Source organism: Pelodiscus sinensis, chromosome 8 (assembly GCF_049634645.1).
Source record: "Pelodiscus sinensis isolate JC-2024 chromosome 8, ASM4963464v1, whole genome shotgun sequence".
NCBI classification, from domain to species: domain Eukaryota; kingdom Metazoa; phylum Chordata; order Testudines; family Trionychidae; genus Pelodiscus; species Pelodiscus sinensis.
In genome coordinates this window covers 12,715,513-12,734,420 of record NC_134718.1, presented here as the reverse complement: position 1 = coordinate 12,734,420, position 18,908 = coordinate 12,715,513, and the positions used below count along the sequence as shown (strand labels likewise).

Below are 18,908 nucleotides of genomic sequence, written 5' to 3'. Positions count from 1 at the left end.
ACATGGTACTTGTTGCAAGAGTTGAGGCTTTAGCCTTGGCATCCTGGCTCAACTCCAGTTGGATAAGTACATCCCATCTACCTACCCCGCTATTTCCCCTGGATTAGTTGTTTCCTACAGGCTGACCTGGACTGTTGTGTAGCATTGCTGTTTAAAGGGCTTTTGCTCCACCACAAGAGTGAGCCTGTTTAATTGATGGATAGCTGTTTTGCAACTCTTGGACCAAACACGTCAATAAGGATTGCAGGACTGGGCTTGCTCATAGTATCCAATATTTGAACCCAAGTTGCTATGCGTGTGCATGCTTCTTGGTGACTCTTGTCATTTTTCCTGCCACAATGAGCCACCCAAATTCTCTCTTTTTTGTGTTAATTTAATGTATAGTGATTTTCATTAGAACCTAAATCTTGGCCTTCAAACTGATAATATTTGCAACTTGTGCTTTGTTGTTTATATACTAAAGTCACTTGACATGGTTTTATAATCTTCCAAACAGAAAAGAACGTAGAACTGTATATTCCACTGTATGATGCACAATTCAAAAGTCACTTGAGCTTCATGTTCAATTTGTCAATATTCACACTGCTAAAGTTGGAGGGCTTGAATGTTTATAGAAAATGAACATAAAAGGTTCATGGACATGGCTGAATCTTGATTAGCTTAAATATCCATCAATAATTTCCCCCACAATTCATCCGTCACTCAGGCCACGTCTATACTTACCACACCAGAGATCCATCTCCTGGTGTTCGATTTAGCAGGTCTAGAAAAGACATGCTAAATCCAACACCGAGGGTGCCTCTGTCAATGCCTATACTCTGATTCATGAGAAGTAAGGGAAACTGATGCAAGTGTTTGCTCCTGATGACCTTCCATGGTGCTGAGCTCAGCTTAAGGTACATCAACTCCAACTATATTATTTATGTAGCTGGTGTCATGTACCTTGAGACGACCTTCCCGGCCTAAGAGGACCTGCACTCTCTCAAGGTAGATAACGCAAGCGTAGTTGCCTAAGAAAAAGCAAAGGAGTTCATCTTCAACTGGCCAGTCTACCCCAATGGTGGATCTGGCTTACATTTCTTCCATGGGTTAATCGTATGTGAAGGTAAATAGCACTGTAGTAATATAAACATCAGCTACAACTTCCCTACAGTCACCCACAAATGCCATGTTATTTGGAAGAGTCTCCCTTGATTTCCCTGCCAGTCTCTCTCAGTTTCAAATCTCACATGAAAACACCTCTCTCCTTTGCTTTTGTCTCTAAATACCTCTTTCCTATTTGTAAAATATATAACTGGGTAAATATTATTTATGCGCCTGAAATTACTTGGTATGCCGTTCATATGAAAGACACTATATAAAAACACAGCTGAAGGCCATACAGTGGAATGAATGCCAAAACAGATGGGACTATAAGTGCGACTTAACATATTGTATTATTGTCACTTAGTTGAAGGTTCTCCCTCTCCCCACCACATTTGAAAGCCAGAGAAAGTCAACTGAAAAACTGCTCCTGACTTCAAAGAGTTCATGCAAGACCTCAGAGCTTGATCCTGCCATCCCAAGCAGTTGAAACTTTGATTTTTTTTCAGCAAATGAACAAAATCAATTCAATGGAAGTCAGGACTGATCAGGCCCTAAGGGAGTAGCCTGTATAGTCCGTCTCTAGCATACAACAGTATTTCATTTCACAAATACCCGTTCGAGTCAACATTCTTCACTACATTGTTTTTCTTCACCTACCTGACAGTAACAACTTTGTCTACAAGCTTCCCAGTCAATTGCAAAGAATTGGTACCAAAACAAGGGCCATTCATATCTGCAGATTTAAGCAACATATTAAAAGTGAAGCTGGCAGTATTAGTCATGTCCAAATTTGGCCCGGGCTTCTTTGTTTTGTTTGAAATGAAATAAACGCAGCCTATTGCCATGATGAAGTTTATAAAATAGACTTATTTTAATTATCAATTTTTTCTGTATCCAAATAAGAGTAGTGTGCCAACATAAGCGAGCTAAGCATTTACAATCTAAGACCCCAGATCTGTAGTAAGAACCATACAGCTTAACCCCTCTGCCTGCAAAGTCCCATTGACTTCAATGATTTGTGGTCTTCCATGTGCCTGCAAACAGCACCCAAAATAGATATTATCATAAATCAATAGGAGGAATTGAAAAGCATATCAAGTTTGGGGCATCAGCAAAGGAGAATAAGGAGGGGAGGGATTATTAAGAGTACTAAAAAGTTTGGTTTTGGCCATCTCTAGTTTGATTAAATGGAAGAATATCCCCAAGTTGATATGAGAGTGCATGTGTGCTAAGGACGTGGCAAGTTGGAGTGGAGAGATTGTTAAGAAAGAAGGGGAGATTTTTGCACATTCTGTAGGGGTGTCTAGACTACAGAGGTTTTTTTTTAAAAAGTAGCATTTTTTTGAGAAAACTTCCCCTGCATTTAGACTGCTGCCACGTTCTTTCAAAAGTAAATTGAAAGAATGTGGCAGGTTTTTCGACCACAGAAAACCTCGTTTTACGAGGAATAATGGCTTTTTTCGAAAGGCGCTATATAATGCAAACTGTGCTTTTTCGAAAGAGAGCATCCAGACTGCCTGCTTTTTCAAAGTGGCTTGCTTTTTCAAAAGTACTGGTTGTAGTCTAGATGCTCTTTTTTGAAAGAGGCTTGCAGTCTAGACGTAGCCTCCCACAGATGTATTTTCAGAGGGGCTGATCTCTAGCTCTCATTGAACTCAAATAGGTGCTCTGAAAGTCAGCTAAACAAGGTTTTTTGTTCTTGTTTTAATATACATCTTTCTCTGAAAATTAAATGAAAACCTGCAAAAACTGATAACCCAATTTCCAAATGCTGCTACCTTGTTTTATACCTCTAATGTTGATTAATGACTAACTTTGCAAGTTGTCACACTGATATTAGTGGAGTAAGGTTATGATACAGATGGCAAAATCTGGCCCTAAATAAAAACAGATGTTTCACTCCTGATGTGGATTGACTGAAAAAGAGGAGACACAGGTTGCTGAAATTCATTACAACGTTTATTGTCCGAATTTACACTCTTACCTCCATAAAACTGATGGTTGCTACAGGGCTGATCTTCAATAGGATTGCCGGTCTTTAATGATTGTTGTAATACAGGGAAACTCTCCGATTCAACACCCTGAGAACAGGGGGGAAAATACTACCATGCAGATCAAGTTACAACAGGAACCACCAACACTAAGGAAACAAAATTCTGTATAGTCTGGGCAAAGTTTATTGTCATGATTAGCAACCACTATGAACCCCTGTTGCCAATTTAATTTTACCTCTCCCCTAGTTCTAAAGATATTTTGCCTGTTTTGTAAAGACCTCAAATTTAGGTTTTCCTTTCAAAATTGGGATGAGGAGAGGTTTAAAAAATGTACAGAAATATTCGTGTGAATTTCAAAAGGATCTAAACCATAAGGGACCCAATACACAGCAGCATTGTACAGTACTGGTGCCAAACAAAGTGAAACTGACTAGTTTCTATAATTAGAAGATGACTGACGAGTTGTAATTTTTCCTTTAGTTGAATTTTTGCCATTTATTTACATATTTTAAAAATCCTTTTAGTTTTAGTCTTGGCCATTATTTTGATTGGATAAAGTGGTCTGTTTATTTTAGTTAATGATTTTACCTTGACTGTGCTCCTCTGCAAATTTCTCAGTCACTAAACCCTTCCAGATAGGTGAAATTTAATTCCTTATAACTTTTGACATGAGAGAATAAGCTTGTAAAAGGAGTCTGAATTGTTCCTTTTGACTTGTCACTTGATTGTAAAAAAGAGTCCTTTTAAAGAACATCAAATTCTACTGTAACAGAAGCAAGCAATAAATAAAAACGCATGTTTAATCCAACAGTTCCTTTGTGTCAGAGAAGGAAACAACAATTAAGTTGTATGGATTATTGCATCCCTCCCTAAGAAGGGAACACATTAGGCCCAGCTATCTTAAATGGGCATACTTTTCTACAGGGTTTACATAAAAATAGGGAAAAAATAAGATACATACTAAAACAGGGTGAAATTCACCCTGATGCACAGGGAAAGCACAAGGCTGATGTGTCACTTAAGTCCTCAAAATAGGTCTTAAATAGTACCCAGGCCTTATATTAATCTGTTGCAAAGATATGGGGAATAATGAAATAGTATCAACAGCTTCATATACTTTTCTAGGCTTGAGTTTGACGGTTCTCTGTAGATTTCTGTCGCATCAAAGATTCATAAAAGTTTCTATTATATTCAGCGTAGGTCTTTCCCCCTTGGGCTAAGTCTGTAGTTCACAATATTCAGGCAAAGTCCCAGGATTGAGTTAAAGAAAAAGTAAAGATCTCAGGTCTTATCCCCTTGTTTTTAATATATAAATATCATTTATTTTGAATAATCACCACCACTATTACTAATATATAGAGATGGACTAGAGACTAAAAATTTGGCTCTTGATTCCAACTTCTTAAAATTTAGAGATGTTTGCATTCAAAGTGCAGTTTGGAGCCCATCTTTAGGAACAGCAAGACCACCCAAGTAGCATTTTTACAACTATTGTACATTTGCAGATGGTTAATGTCATTCAACCTTTCAATGTCAAGTAACATTTTATCATACAGAAATATTTTGTCCGTTGTGTCCCACCACTTATAGTTTCTACAGCAACTAGCTGAAATCTACATCAAGAGCCATGAGGGGTGATTCTGTGTACAATTTGGGATGACTGGTTTGTTTATGGACAAATTTTAAACAATAATCCACAGTTTTAACAGAGACCTCAGTTTTAACCTGAGTAGGTTGCTCCTTCCAGGAGTAAGTTACTACCATGCTGTTTTGGGGATCTCTCTATTTGGAGGTCTTTCAAATAAGAGTTCTGTAGAGTCCCAAAACTTTGAAACAGCTAAAAAGACTTTTAATAAGATCACACAGATTTCATACAAGCTAAACAAACAGTCCTAAATCCATCACACAAACAAAAAAAAGTGGTCAAAAATTCAGATGTGGAGTTTGGTTTAATTTACTTTGAAAAAGGGTTCCTCACAGTTAACAAAAACCCAAACAAACAATTAACCAAGAATTGAAGCAGGCAGCCCAAATTCTAAAATAAAAGTTTTCATGGAGAAGGTCTGTAGGAACCAATAACCTCGGTCTGCAGCGTACACAGACCCTTAGTAGAATACACCTTTCTGAAGCTTGAGAGATAGGTGGATAAACCTCTCAAAACACACAACTGAATGGCAGAGAGAACTTACAATCACAGCAATATGTGGGTTGAGATGTTTGAGGGCAGCAGCTGAACCTGCCAGCAATCCACAGTGCCCTCCTGCAGGGAAAATCACAGCATTCAGCTTTGGCACTTGTTCATATATCTCCAATCCCATGGTACCCAGCCCTGACAGGTACATAGCACTGTCCTCCCTGTCAGGAAAGAACAAACAAGTCATTGAAGAGTTGGGACCTGTTAACAGTTCACAGCTGTACAGACACAGTTCATCAGGAAAACCACCTATGGGAATGTATACTGTTGGCAAAGCCTCCCGGACATTTTAATACTGCTACTGACCAGATCCTAAGATAGATTGCAGCTATAGATATTGCTGCAATGAACCACAGTAACTGGATGTTGCATTATAAAGCCAGCCTTCCTTGCATTTAACTCCTCATTTTCACATCAAAAGCTATGTACGGGACATGTCCAGCCCACGTAATTAGCTACATTCGCACCAGTCCTACAACTGACAGGTACCTTTCCTCCCCCTCTTCTTCTGTTATAAATTCTGGGTTCCTGTCATCCCTCTCCAGGTCATCTGATGAAGTGGGTTTTGCCCACAAAAGCTCGTGATTCTATAATATATTTAATTTGTAAGAATTTAGCCACTGAACTGCTCATTTTTCAAGTTACAGACTAACACAGCTACCCCTCTGAGACTTAGTAATCCAGATGCTTCTGGAAACAAAGTGACATCGAAAGGCAACTTGGAACAAAATAATCCCACAAAAAGTAACAGATGACAATTCAGCACTTGCAGCCAGGTCAGCAAATATTTCAAGATCTCTGCCACTTTACAGTATGCAATCAGTGATGGATTTCAGCCAGGTGAGTCCGGATCAAAGTGACAAAAAATGCTTTGCTAGATGAATGAGCGGAGGTTTTTGCCCCTAAAAAGCCTATCCTTCTAGCTCTCAGGTTACGAGAACGAAGGCCAAGTGAATTCTGGATTGGCCTGTTTGTCAGCTATTTCAACTGCTGGAAAGCAGAGCGTGCCCCTTACTGCTGCAACCCCTTTCTTAGGCTTCATGAGTTCTAATATCCTCCAGTCAACTTGGTAAGCAATAATAAGGAATCTAGTGTAGGTATAGCTGTTTCTGTTCAATGGGGCATGATTTAGTGCTCACAATAATGAGAATTTACAGGACATGGAAGCCCTGCGGTTATGTAGTCACATAGGGAACATCATCACTGCATGGCTATTTTAGGATACTGGAGGTATCCCAAACTAGCTACCCCACGTCCAAGGAACGCGCCTGTTTTTTTTGAAATATCATCCCCATAAACCTCATTGCACAAGGGTTAAGGGATGGCTCAAATAGCGCTTTATTTCAAAATTTGGCGCTGTGTAGATGTGCCAAAATTCAAAACAGCCTATTTCAAAATAAAATAAAAATAAAATCAAAATTGCGTATCTACAGTGTAGATGCACCCATAGATACAGAGCAGACCAGTGGAGCACAAATCTTTCTGCTATTCAGAGCCAAAATCTGGTATCTTAACGCCCACCTTGGAAAACCTCCCTGAAGAATAAGGCTACGTCTAGACTGGCCCCTTCTCCGGAAGAGGCATGCTAATTTCTCACTTTGGAATAAGGAAATCTGCGGGGGATTTAAATATTCCTTCAGGTAGGAATAAGAGATCCTCCGGAAAAGGGCTTTATTCCGGAGGATCGCGCCAGTCTAGACGCTTTTTTCTGGCTTTTCCCCAAGCCGGAAAAAAAGCGGCGGACATGTTTATTTAAATCCCGTGGGGGATATTTAAATCCCCCGTAGATTTCCCTATTCCAAAGTGAGAAATTAGCATGCCTCTTCCGGAGAAGGGGCCAGTCTAGACATAGCCTAAGAGTATTTAGTCTGCCTAAGTATTCATTGGGAAAAAAAACACAGCGACAGGCAGTTTACCGAACATACTGAGGCTACGGCTATACTGTAGCCTTCTTCCGGAAAAGCTTATGCAAATGAAGTATAGTGTGGAATATTGCCTTACTTCATTTGCATAATTACTTAGCAGCTCCTTTGCACAAGAAGCTTTTGTGCGAAAAGGAGCTGTGTAGACGGCTCCTTTTTGCACAAAAAAACCCCTCTTGTGCAAGAGCCATTCTTCCTGAAAAAATGACGAAGAACAGCTCTTATGCAAAAGGGGGGTTTTGCGCAAAAAGGAGCCGCCTACACAGCTCCTTTTTGCACAAAAGCCTCTTGCACAAAAGCAGCTACTAATTAATTATGCAAATGAAGCATGGAGATATTCCATGCTGCACTTCCTTTGCATAAGGTTTTCCGGAAGAAAGCTACAGTGTAGCCATAGCTTAAGAATGCACACAGCCTGAAAGGTACAACAAAAGATCATTTAACTTCAGAGTTGGCTGATTTAGAATCATTTAAATTAAACCTGAAGAATAACAAATTAATCGGAAACTATAAGACTGTTAAGTACCTGTGTGCATTCTACATTTTCTGGCAAATCAATAAACCAAGCAGAATTACTGTACCAATGATTTCCTTTTTTATATTCTGGCAAAATATTCATCACCCCTTAGTTTTACCACTAGTGCAAGGGGCTGTGTTCATTCATTAATTATTTGTATTATAACAACACCTAAAAGCTCCCAACAGAGATTACGGCTCCAATGTGCTTGCTACTTTACATAGACCTGGGCAACTCAACGGTTGTTTGCGGACCGTGGTGCAGTTTGGGTTTATAAGGGGATCAACACATGGCCCGTGGGTGGAATCCTTTGAACATGACCTCCACTGGGAACATGCTTCACAACGGTGAGTCGATATAATGGTCTTCTGTTGATATGTGTTTTAGTAATTAAATTTATGGACTGTTGTTGCTCATTAAAAGTGCTGTCATATGGGTGGAAATTGGATAAATATTGCATTTCTATTGATATCAGCAGAACTGACTTAAATGGGGCCTGTGTGTTGTGTAGTCTTGCCTTAATCTTTGTATTCATGCCTGTCAATATGAAAGAAGCTATTTGCAACTTAAGTTATGAGCCTCGGCATGTGCTGTGAGTATCACTGTGGTCCCCAGCACCTCCAAAGTTGAGTAGCCATGACATAGACGGTGAAAGACAGTCGCCTGCCCTGAACAATTTGTAACATTAATGGAGAAGACACAGAGAGGGGAACATTCATTATTATCCCTGTTTTACAGATGAGGCAAAGAGAGATTAATCAATTTGCTCAAGGTCACATGAAGTTTGCAGAAAAGCTGGGAACGGACTCCCGACCTAGGGCAATAACCAAAAGGTCCTCCCTCCTGCCTTTGTTAATGATTGTTTAAAAAGTAAAGCAAGATAAAAATACCATTGGAGCTTTGAAAAATTCTCAGAGGAAGTTAGAACATTTTCCCCACAACCAAGAATTAGAGTTTTTTTTAAAAAAAGTTACCCTTGCAATCTACATGTTGAAGTTCATGAGAACTTGCAAAGGTGATTGTGGCTCTGGAAGTTTCAATTTACAAACACAGCTGCTTTTGAAATGCAAAGCTGTATCAAATGCTAGACTGCCTTTCATAGATCAAGATGAACATTCCAATTAGCAACTTGGACAGGCGTTTTAAACAGTCCCATGTTCCTTGCTAACATTTAGAAAGGACTCCAAACCAAGCCTATTTTAATGTTTAAAACTTTGATTCATAATGAAACTAATTCATTAATGTTTTTTTAAATCTTTACAAGCTTAGATATAAAAGCAAATATAAGTAGCTCTTTCACTTCCCTCTTTATACATAAACAGTAATTTAATAGAACATGAATCTCGCATTTGGATGCTAAAGTTAGCACTTGTGATGTAAAACTAATTTTTTGGTACCTATTTACCTCCAAAATGTAGGATTCATATGCCCAATGTTTGAAAATAAGCTCCCGATCTCAGACATTATATTACAAATTTTGCAAAGCACAGTTTTTTTTACCTGTCTTTCAAAGCTTCTGAGCTCAGATCCTCAAGGTCTAAGCACCTAACTTATAATAATTTCATCATGCAGACCAGGCCTGCTGACAAGAGGTAGGGAGGGGGAAGCAAGGGACAGTTGCACAGCGATTCTAAGGGGCCTGACGCTCCTAGTTACCACTACTGTTACGGCAGCAGCAGTTGGAGCCCTGGGCCCTTTGAATTGCCACTGGAGTGTTGGATGCTGTGTCAGGTGCTCTGCGGGAGTCTGACGGCTGGGGGGCGGCCCCAGTGCCACAGTCTGAACAGCCCTATAGAGCTGGCTGCCCCCGGCCCTTCCCCTTCTGGCCAAGCCGCCACCCCTTCTGGGGAGTGGAGCCAGGCCCCCCTTCACATGTCTTGCCTCAGGGCCCGTGGTGGCTTTGAGTGCCACTGATGCAGACATAACTCTAGAGATCTTTAACCCGGAGTACTACAAGACATGCTTCCTGAAGTAGCAAGCTCATCACTATAGTCCCATCTGGTCAGAACTTGGATGTGGAATTATATACGAAAACCCAGGACACTCATGGAAGAAGCGTTTGCAAGTCTCCCTGTAATCCAGGCTTCAACGTTGTTGTGGGGTCACCGTGCTATTGTACATGCTTGCCTTCAAGAAAAGTAAAGCTGATGTCCTGAAGACATGTGGCTCAAAGATCTCCTGCCACTAGTGTGGCATGAATATGGACATCATGACTGAATTCCAGCAAGGGGGATCACATACTGCTACACATGAGGATGTCTCCTGTGAGTGTCCATCATTCAGGAATGAAACAAAAGACAGGACTATGCAGCACTTTTGTTTCAGCAAGACCAGACTAACACGGCTATATCTCTATTGCTATTCATCATTCAGGAATGTTGTTCAAATCCACACTCAAAAGAGTGAGTGAGGCATCTTTTGATGGTACAGCTCTGTGCTTTCTTTTTAGTTTTGGTTGCTGAGTGATGTTTGTATGTGGAATTTAGATTCTGGATGACACAAAGTAATAGACCAGATTCCTTTTCTTTGTTCTAGTTTAGTTTTGAATTAGTCAAGGTGATTAAAAGCCACTTGGTGGTGGCATCTATACATTGTAATTGATATTTACAGTCATCAATTATAACTGCAACTGCTATAGAAATTCTCACAAGCTCCTCCTCTTGGCAGCAGGGATATTTCAACCTGGGAAGACATTTGTGTCAATGTTGCCAGATTTATAAACCAAGCTAAGACCCTGATTTAAAGCAGATATTAGTTTACATGATATAGCGTTCCAAAGGAGCAAAAACTTCTCATTAGTAAAAGTTGCATCTGGTGCAACACAGGTCAAAGTTTGTGAGACACAGGTAAATGAGGAACCAGTTACTTGGGCACAAGGCCTAGGAGATGCCAGAAAGCCCCAGATGTTGCTAAATTGGGCTGCAATTTTCAAAGGAACCTAAGGAAATTTTAAAATAATCATTTGTTTGGGGCACTTAACTCCCTTAGATTTCTTTGAAAAGTTCTGATCTAAGACTATATATTCCTTCCCAAATTCATACATAGAAGTCCTGCTGCCCTAGTTAATGTTAACGGTGAGTGACATATGGTGCACTGAAAAGCTATGATTCAGTAACTCTGCTCCAAAATTCAAAACTAGAGATGGATGAACCAATTAGGAAAGACTTGTGAACCCTCTTTGTTCCATTTATTTTACAATAAAAAATAAAAATACTGTTCCATTCTAACACAGCTCCTTCTTGAATTTTTTGCATATATTTTCTCATTTTAAAACAATGTCCCCTAGATATGGCCTATCCAATTTCTTCTAACAATTAATCAGGCCTAATTTTATACTCATCCTTAGCTAGTTTAATACTTCAGTCATGTCACCTCTTAATCGCCTTCTCTCAAGAAGAAGACCCAGTTTTGTCAATCATTCCTCATATGCAAGACTCTGCATTCCATTAATCTCTCCTTGCTGTACACTATATTCTGTCCAGCATAACCACAGTTTTCTTCACGAAAAGGACCGAAATCGAACACTGCTTCATAAACTATCAGCACAGTGACATTTTTTAGAGAGCAAAGGCCAAGTGTTGTAGTTGTAGTAAAATAGGACACCAAATTGGTTTTGCAGAGAACAATGATCTGATCAAACTTCCACTTACTCTTCAAGGTATAGATAGCCATTCTCTTGGGCCAACCGCTTTGCGTGCATCTGGGAATCCTTGGCTGTAGTGCCATAGGAGATCACCAGGGCACCATACTCACGGCACATTTTCACTCTGACTGGCGAAGTGCTGGTTGACATGATGACAAATACTGGAATGCGGAGTTCTGAGGCATGGAACGCGACTGCCATGGAAAAGTTACTGTCAGAAGCCACTATCACGCCCTTTCTCTGCTGCTCCTGCAAAACACATTTGCTTCTAGATCACACAGTCCCACAGAAAATGGGTACACAGCATACGCATCTCCAGGGGATCTAATGACCTAACACACGGTCTAGGGGTCAGCAACTTTTGAGCTTAAATTGAAGCTCTACATTCCCTAAGCTCACTCCTTCTCCCGTTGAAATCAGGGGCAAACTCAGACTGATTTTGATACAAGATCTGGTCCCCATCTCTGCACTTGGTGAAAAAATGTTTGATTTTCTGCCTCACTTTCCCTCTCTGTAATATAATGATGCAGAGGTGCTGTAAAAATCAACACTTCTCAAGTGTCCTAAATATTCTTCTACAGATAGGTAACATCTTGTACAACAAGAGAGATAAAACCAGTTTTCAAGTACCGCTGGAGTTCTCTCCAAAACCATTCACTAATTTAGCTTCTTCTCTCAGAACCCACCCTGAATTTGGGAATTCAACATTTTTTTTGTCAGTCCAGTAATATATAATATGCATCAAAATCAGCTCATTCAAACACCATGAAAAAGCTTTGAGTTCTACACACTACAGGCAGTCCCCGGGTTACGTACAAGATAGGGACTGTAGGTTTGTTCTTAAGTTGAATTTGTATGTAAGTCGGAACTGGTACATATTGTAGGGGAAACTCTAGCCAAACATTTCTCCAGAGCTCAGTTTTATTCTCCCACACCTCACTTCCCTCAGTCCTTTATTCTCAAGCTGAAGTGTCTGCTGAGAAAAGCCGCTCCGCGTCTCCCTGGTCTGTTGGGGGGAAGCAGCTAGTGCGGGGTTGCCTCACCCCGTTTGTAAGTAGGGATCTGATGTAAGTCGGATCCATGTAACCCGGGGACTGCCTGTATACATTTTTCCTTCAATTATTCTCATAAGATTTCATGAAAAAATGTTGTGGATGTGTCAAAGAAAGCTATGAATACAATGTTTTAATTAATTTATTCACATACTGTCGCACCTGTACATACTTAATTGAGAAAATACAACAAATCTGGGAGGATTTACAGATAATACAGTGACCTTTAATTTTGCAGCATGAAGTTCCATATAGGTTAAACATGTGGGGCTTTTTTTTGTGTGTGTTCTTTATAGGGTTGGAAAATTTGTCATACCTGCTGTAGAGATGTTAGCAGGTAAAGTACACCTCGCTCCTTTACAGATCCTGTGTATTGAAGGAACTCTTTCTTTAGATAGATCTCCATTCCATATTGCTTTGAGAGTCTAGAATACTAAAACATAGGAAAAGGTTTATTATGTTGCAGCGGTATTTTACCTGCCTGGATTTCAAGTCAGGCTTTCACTTGCTTTACCAGAACACAATCATCAGTCAATTCCAGGAAAATATAATTACGTATTTCCATTAGAAATACATAATGGTCTGGTGTAATTTCCAAGATTCCTGGGAGTTATGTAGCTCATGCCAAACAACGGTCCATAAAATATTTATACTGCACCATTTTGTATATGCCACATATTTTATAGTAAAAGGTCATTTGGGTATATTTAGAGTGATACTTAAAAGAAAGAGGAGTCCTATGGCAATGACTAACAGATTTATTAGGACATAAGCTTTAGTGGGCAAAACCCATTTCATCAGATGAATTGGAGTGGAAATTACAGAGGCAGAGAGGCAGGGTTTATATATAAGTTCTAGTATAAAAAAGGAGGAAGTTATTTCTACTCCAATTCATCTGATGAAGTGTGTTTTACTCACAAAAGCTTATGCCAGGGATGGCCTCTTATAAATCTGCTAGTCTCTAATGGCACATCTACACAGCAGGGCAAAGTCGAATTAAGCTACGCAACTTCAGCTGCATCAATTGTGTAATTAAAGTCAAAATAGCTGAATTCAGCTTTTGGTGCTGTCTACGCAACAGGAAGTCAAAGGAAGAACACTCTTCCTTCCACTGCCCTTACGACTCGTGAAATGAAGGTTACAGGAGTCAGAGTAAGTCCAGCTCGCCATTATTTCGAAATAATAGCTTGCTGGGTTGATGTGCTCTGTGTTATTTCAGAATAACATCAGTTCAGAATAACTGACATTATTCTGAAATAATGCTGCTTTGTAGACAGTCTCAGGTGCCACAGGACTGCTTTTGTTTTTGCAGACACAGACTAACACAACTACCCCTTTCAGACTTAAAGTTATAGGTTTTATTTTACACTTCCTTCCTTGTATGGAGCCACCTTACCATAATACCACACATGCATCATCGCTCACATGGAAACGGATACTACATGCAAGTTAGTGTTTGTTTTATATTACTTTATTACATACATCTCCACATCAACAAAACCACTTCAGTTGCCACTGAATTGCAGTCATCTGGTATGAATGTAACTGCAGTATGAACTGCAAACAGCAACTTTATAAAACAGAGACCTGACTTCCACTGATTTAAGATAGGCATAAGGATTATGAGTTTGAGATCAGGCCCTAATTGAGGACAGAGAACGAAGAGGTTATGTTATTTTAAGTATATACCAGGACAATATATATTTAATCTCTATATATTTTTCAGTGTATCATGCAATATTCATTATGACCACTGAACAGTTTTGGTAAGAGATTTTATAGATTGTTGGACTTTAGAGTGCAGTACATTTTATAGAAATCAGAAAGATCTATTTTTTTCTTAGAATTTATTTCAATTAAGCTATTTGTAGGTGCTCATCTAACTCAGGCTACATCTACACTTTGCATTAATGATGTGACTTTTTAACTAGTAGGCCTCCTCTTCAAATTTTTCCTTACCTTCCTCCATGAGGCCTATATACCCACATTTTAAATATGTGTGTGTGTGTATACACACACACACACACACACACACACACACACACACACACACACACAATGAGGACTATAATCATTATTGTAGTGTATGTATATGCATATTACACACACTACGATAATGATTATAGTCCTCATAGTAATAACAACTGTCTATTCCCAGATATATCCTGACCTTGTGCACCTAGATTTGTCAAACTGCCAAGTTTGTCCTGGACACTCAAGGGATTAAAAATTAATCTTTAATTAAAGATTAAATCATTTGATGAAGCCTCCAGGAATACATCCAATCAAAACTGGCAACCCTATGTGTGTGGTTTTTCCTTTTCTTATCTTTGTTGTGCCTACTCAGGGCTGTAATCTGTATAGGGCAGGGACGGTCTCTTACCATAGGTATATACAGCATCTAGTGCCCTGGGGCCCTGTTCTCAGCTGGGGCCTGCCGTTGCTGCGGTAACATAAACAGCATGTGCAACAAGAACCAAAACAATCACATGAGCTTATTGCTTCAACTCTTTACATCTGCATGCACACACACAGTCCTGCTGGTTGGGTGTGTGTGTGTGTGTGCGCGCATGCGGGTGCACACACATGCGCACTCCTGGCTGCCCCCTTTGAATTACTCCCAGAGTACCGTACTGGGAGCAATGCACACAGAGTGAGGCTGAAGGCTGGGAGGGACATGCCACAGTCTGGGTGGCACTAAGGGCTGACTACGTTTGCCCCCACCCCTTCTGCCTGAGGCCTTGCCCATCTTGGGGGCGCAGAGCCAGGGGCCCCCACACCTTACACTTGGTGGCTGTCGGCCATACTGCACGTGCATTTTCAATATCAGTGTCTTTATGGAAGAAGTGGCACCATACCAGAGAGATGTCGAGGCATGTTATATTCTGTACTGCAGCTGGGGGGTCAGATTATGATTAACAAGCCCTGATTTCCCTCAGGGGCAGAGGTAGAAAATAAGGCTCTACTGACCTTGCCACAAGTGGTGCTTTGGAGAAGACATTCATGGGTGCCTAACATGATGGGTGTGGCTCAGACAGGAAACATTTAACACACATTGCAGGCAATTAGATGGCCCAGGGGATTCGTAATGAGATGTGGAACCTTTCACTTCTGCATTGCTAGTTCTGGTCCATCCAATGCTGACAGAGGAGCAGAGACCATTCCCCCTGCTCCCGAGTCAGTGCATCAGTATGCTTCCTTGTGTACAGAGCATTGCACATGACATGGAATGCTCTCTCACTGGCAGGGTTGGTGGAGAGGCAAAGGAGTAAGGGAAGACTCCAATGTACCGGTTACTCAAGGAGGAATTCTGCGCCACGGTGCGTGCACAAAATTTATATCCCTGCAGATTTCTTTGCTTCGCTGCAGAAAAATGGCTCTCTGATGGGGAAGCTAAGGAAAGCCACAAGATTTAGTCCTGAGACCCTCCCCTGCAGTAAGTTTCAGGTGCCCAGGGTAGGTGGCAGAGGTAGATCACTGTGGGATGGGGGAAGACCCAGCTGGTGGGGTCTACCCTGCTCTGGGCTCAGCTCCAAGTCCTGGATGGGCTGGGGAAGATGGGAACTCTTCCCCTGCACAGTTTCTGGGGGTGGGTCAGACCTACTCCCAGATTTCTGCCACAGCTGGAAGAAGCTCTGAAAATGTCCCCCTACTCCATCCGCTTCTTGTACCCATTGCTCCTCAGCTGCAAGGGGCAGCATCTCTCACCCCACACCTGGCTCCTCCCCATACACTAAGCCAGTGGTCCCCAACCATTAGAGGTTGCCGAGCGTCAGAGGGTGTGGCCGTTCGCCCGCTGGGCTCCAGGGGGCGGGGACCCCCCCATAGCCACGCGCCTGGGGCCGGGGCCCCCACCAAGTGCCGCGCGCCCGGGGCCGGCGCCCCCCGCAAACGCCGTGTGCCCGGGGCCAGCGCTCTCCCCCCTGCCAAGTGCCGCGCGCCCGGGGCCAGCGTCCCCTGCAAACGCCGCGCGCTCGGGGCCGGCGCTCTCCCCCTGCAAACGCCGCGCGCCTGACACCCCAACCCCACCCCGAAGTCCTCATCCCCTCCCACACCCTTGCCACAGCCCCCTCCAGTACCCCACCCCAGAGTCTAGGGGGACCCACAAAATCTAATAGCTATGGCCTCCACAAGAGTTAGTCCGGCCCTGTGTGTCAGGGTCAGCTGCAGCCTCACCACTGAGTCCTGGTTCCCGATGGAGTCACACAGTGAGCTCCTCCCTCTGTGCAGCCAGTGTTTTGTGCTCCCCGATCCTCTGCTGGCAGAGCTGCCCCAAGAGGGACATGGTGAAAGGCCCCCTCCCCCACACTCCATCCCTTCCCCTAGCGCTGCCCCTACTTTGCCTCTTTCCCTGAGCAATCTGGCCCAGGATCTTAGAGGGGGCCTCGCACAGTGGCAGCATCCGTCACCCTCCACACATGTACCACTTGGGCCATGGGAGCCAGAGCAGCCTGTTCTGCCCCACCACACCACCCTCCCTGCCCGCTGCATCTCACTTCTCTGCAGCAGTAGGAGCTGAAGCCTCCCACGTCTGCTGCATGGGGCTGACATCACCATTTGCCTCGCTGCACGTTCTTCTGCACCCACTTTTTTGACAGAAGAGGGCCTCTGCCCTACAGCAAATGGGTCACATGCCCACTTCTTCCCAAAAGAGTCAGAACAGCCAGAACAAAGCTCTTAAAAATGGGGGGGGGAGGTTGGGGAATATTCTTAGTCTTGCCAAAATGGGATGTATATTCACCATAAGTCTGGGCAGTAGCATTTTACATAGAGAAGTGATTGTGTGAGGTGCATGGAAATGAAGGACCAGGCTCTCCGTGAGCATGGACTCATTTCTGCTCCCTACACTCAAACTTGCCATTTAATATCTTTATCTACAGTTTTAATTTATTAGCCACTGGGGCCTTTTTCATTCTTTTCAGTCATAACCCATGTCTGTTATGCTCATGTCTGGCCTTTACAAAGAACGGTTTTTACATAAAACTTGTCACTTGCCAGCACTTTTAAGGCATGTTTTCTGTGCACTCCTGTGACTTAAGATGTCTTTCAGGGAGGTTACATTAATCAAAAACCATGTTAAAAACCACAGCAGTATTTATTGGTTTCTTGGTTCTGGATTTCTGATAATCTGAAGAAGTGGGCTATGCCCACGAAAGCTCATGATACCATCTACATGTTTTGTTAGTTTTTAAAGTGCTACCAGACTATTTGTTGTTTTTTAAGTTTTTCCTATTACAGACTAACTCGGCTACCCCTCTGAAGCAGTATTTACAGTCAGCCAAAAATCAGTGAGGAAATGGTAAATTATTTGCACATTATGAACCCAGACCAAAAAGTTAACTTGGCTCCGATTTTCTTTCCTTAATGCAGTATTGAATCGGATGAAGAAATACCAACTCAAGTTGTTGAGCATCCTGAAATATATACAACCCATGCACCCAACTCAGTGGCTCCAATACAAATGCTTGTCTACTCTTTCTGATATATACCCTGCACATAAACCAAAACGTAATATGTCAGCATCAGTGTTCATTTAGGCACAGCATCTAAATGGCACCGTCAGAGAAAACGGAATAGAATTCTCAACTGTACAGCTAAGGAATACCATGCCCATGGAACAATTTGTCTCTACCGTGCACCATTCCCGCTAATACCGGATTTACCCCGTTGTTTGTAACTCTGCAGAGAGAATGTCTCCCACACTTCCCCAGAGCCATTTGCATATAAAATGTTAGGGATTCTTAGCTTTGGGCATCACGCCACAAACTGACAAGACAGGACATAATAGGAGACACAAGGAAAGATGATGGCCGAAAGCAATGTTTCTGATTTAAAATATACGCTACTTTTCCCATTCTTTTTCTGTCACTTGTGAGCAGTGTGGAATGGTTAGAGAGAAAAATAAGGGGGGAGGAGGGGAAGAATACTGCATTCCCGCATGTCATTTCAATCCTTGGACAGTGGAAATAGTGAAGAAACAACTGATTCTTTCTTGTTGCTTGAATGTCCAAGGAAAAAAAGTCCCACCAAAAACAGAGAACACATGAAAGACAGATAGCTAGTGATCCTGAGCTGTGTGCACTTATTCAAGATAGTAAAATATTTGGGCTGCTAAGCACCCAAAATTCATAATCCCCATACTTTCCCTGCTCCCTACAAGCTACATACAGAATTTAACTCGGGATGTTTAGAACCATTTTTCTTTTTACAGATCCCATGATTTTCAGTGCCCATTTGGATCACTGGATCCAGCTCTTGCTTAACACCCCAGCATGCACAATGTTGGAGACATCAACCCAGAACTCCGACTTTACGCACCAGCAATATAAAGGGTCAGATCAGTGCTTTGTAAAGGACGCAGCAAAAGTTTTACATAGTTTCCATGGGGATACTGGGTCCTAATCATTTTAATTTTTAAGTGGATTTAAAAATATTCTCCTTTGGATTACACAGATTACATCTTCTACCAAACGTAAATCTGAGGCTTTGCTGAAAAATGT

General features: G+C 41.8%; 1 protein-coding gene across 5 annotated transcripts in view; it reads right to left on the bottom strand.

Annotated features, from left to right (window-relative positions):
• The window catches only part of LOC102460488 (L-threonine ammonia-lyase-like), a 90,122-nt gene that overhangs the window by 13,943 nt on the left and 57,271 nt on the right, over nt 1–18,908 (bottom strand). For all 5 annotated transcript variants that reach the window (XM_075934761.1, XM_075934762.1, XM_075934760.1 and 2 more), the window contains 5 exons: nt 12,725–12,841; nt 11,364–11,605; nt 5,270–5,435; nt 3,071–3,167; nt 1,744–1,819 (listed from right to left, as the gene is read on the bottom strand). In XM_075934761.1, coding sequence (XP_075790876.1) covers nt 1,744–1,819; nt 3,071–3,167; nt 5,270–5,435; nt 11,364–11,605; nt 12,725–12,841 — 698 coding nt within the window. The remainder of the gene's footprint in view (nt 1–1,743; nt 1,820–3,070; nt 3,168–5,269; nt 5,436–11,363; nt 11,606–12,724; nt 12,842–18,908) is intronic.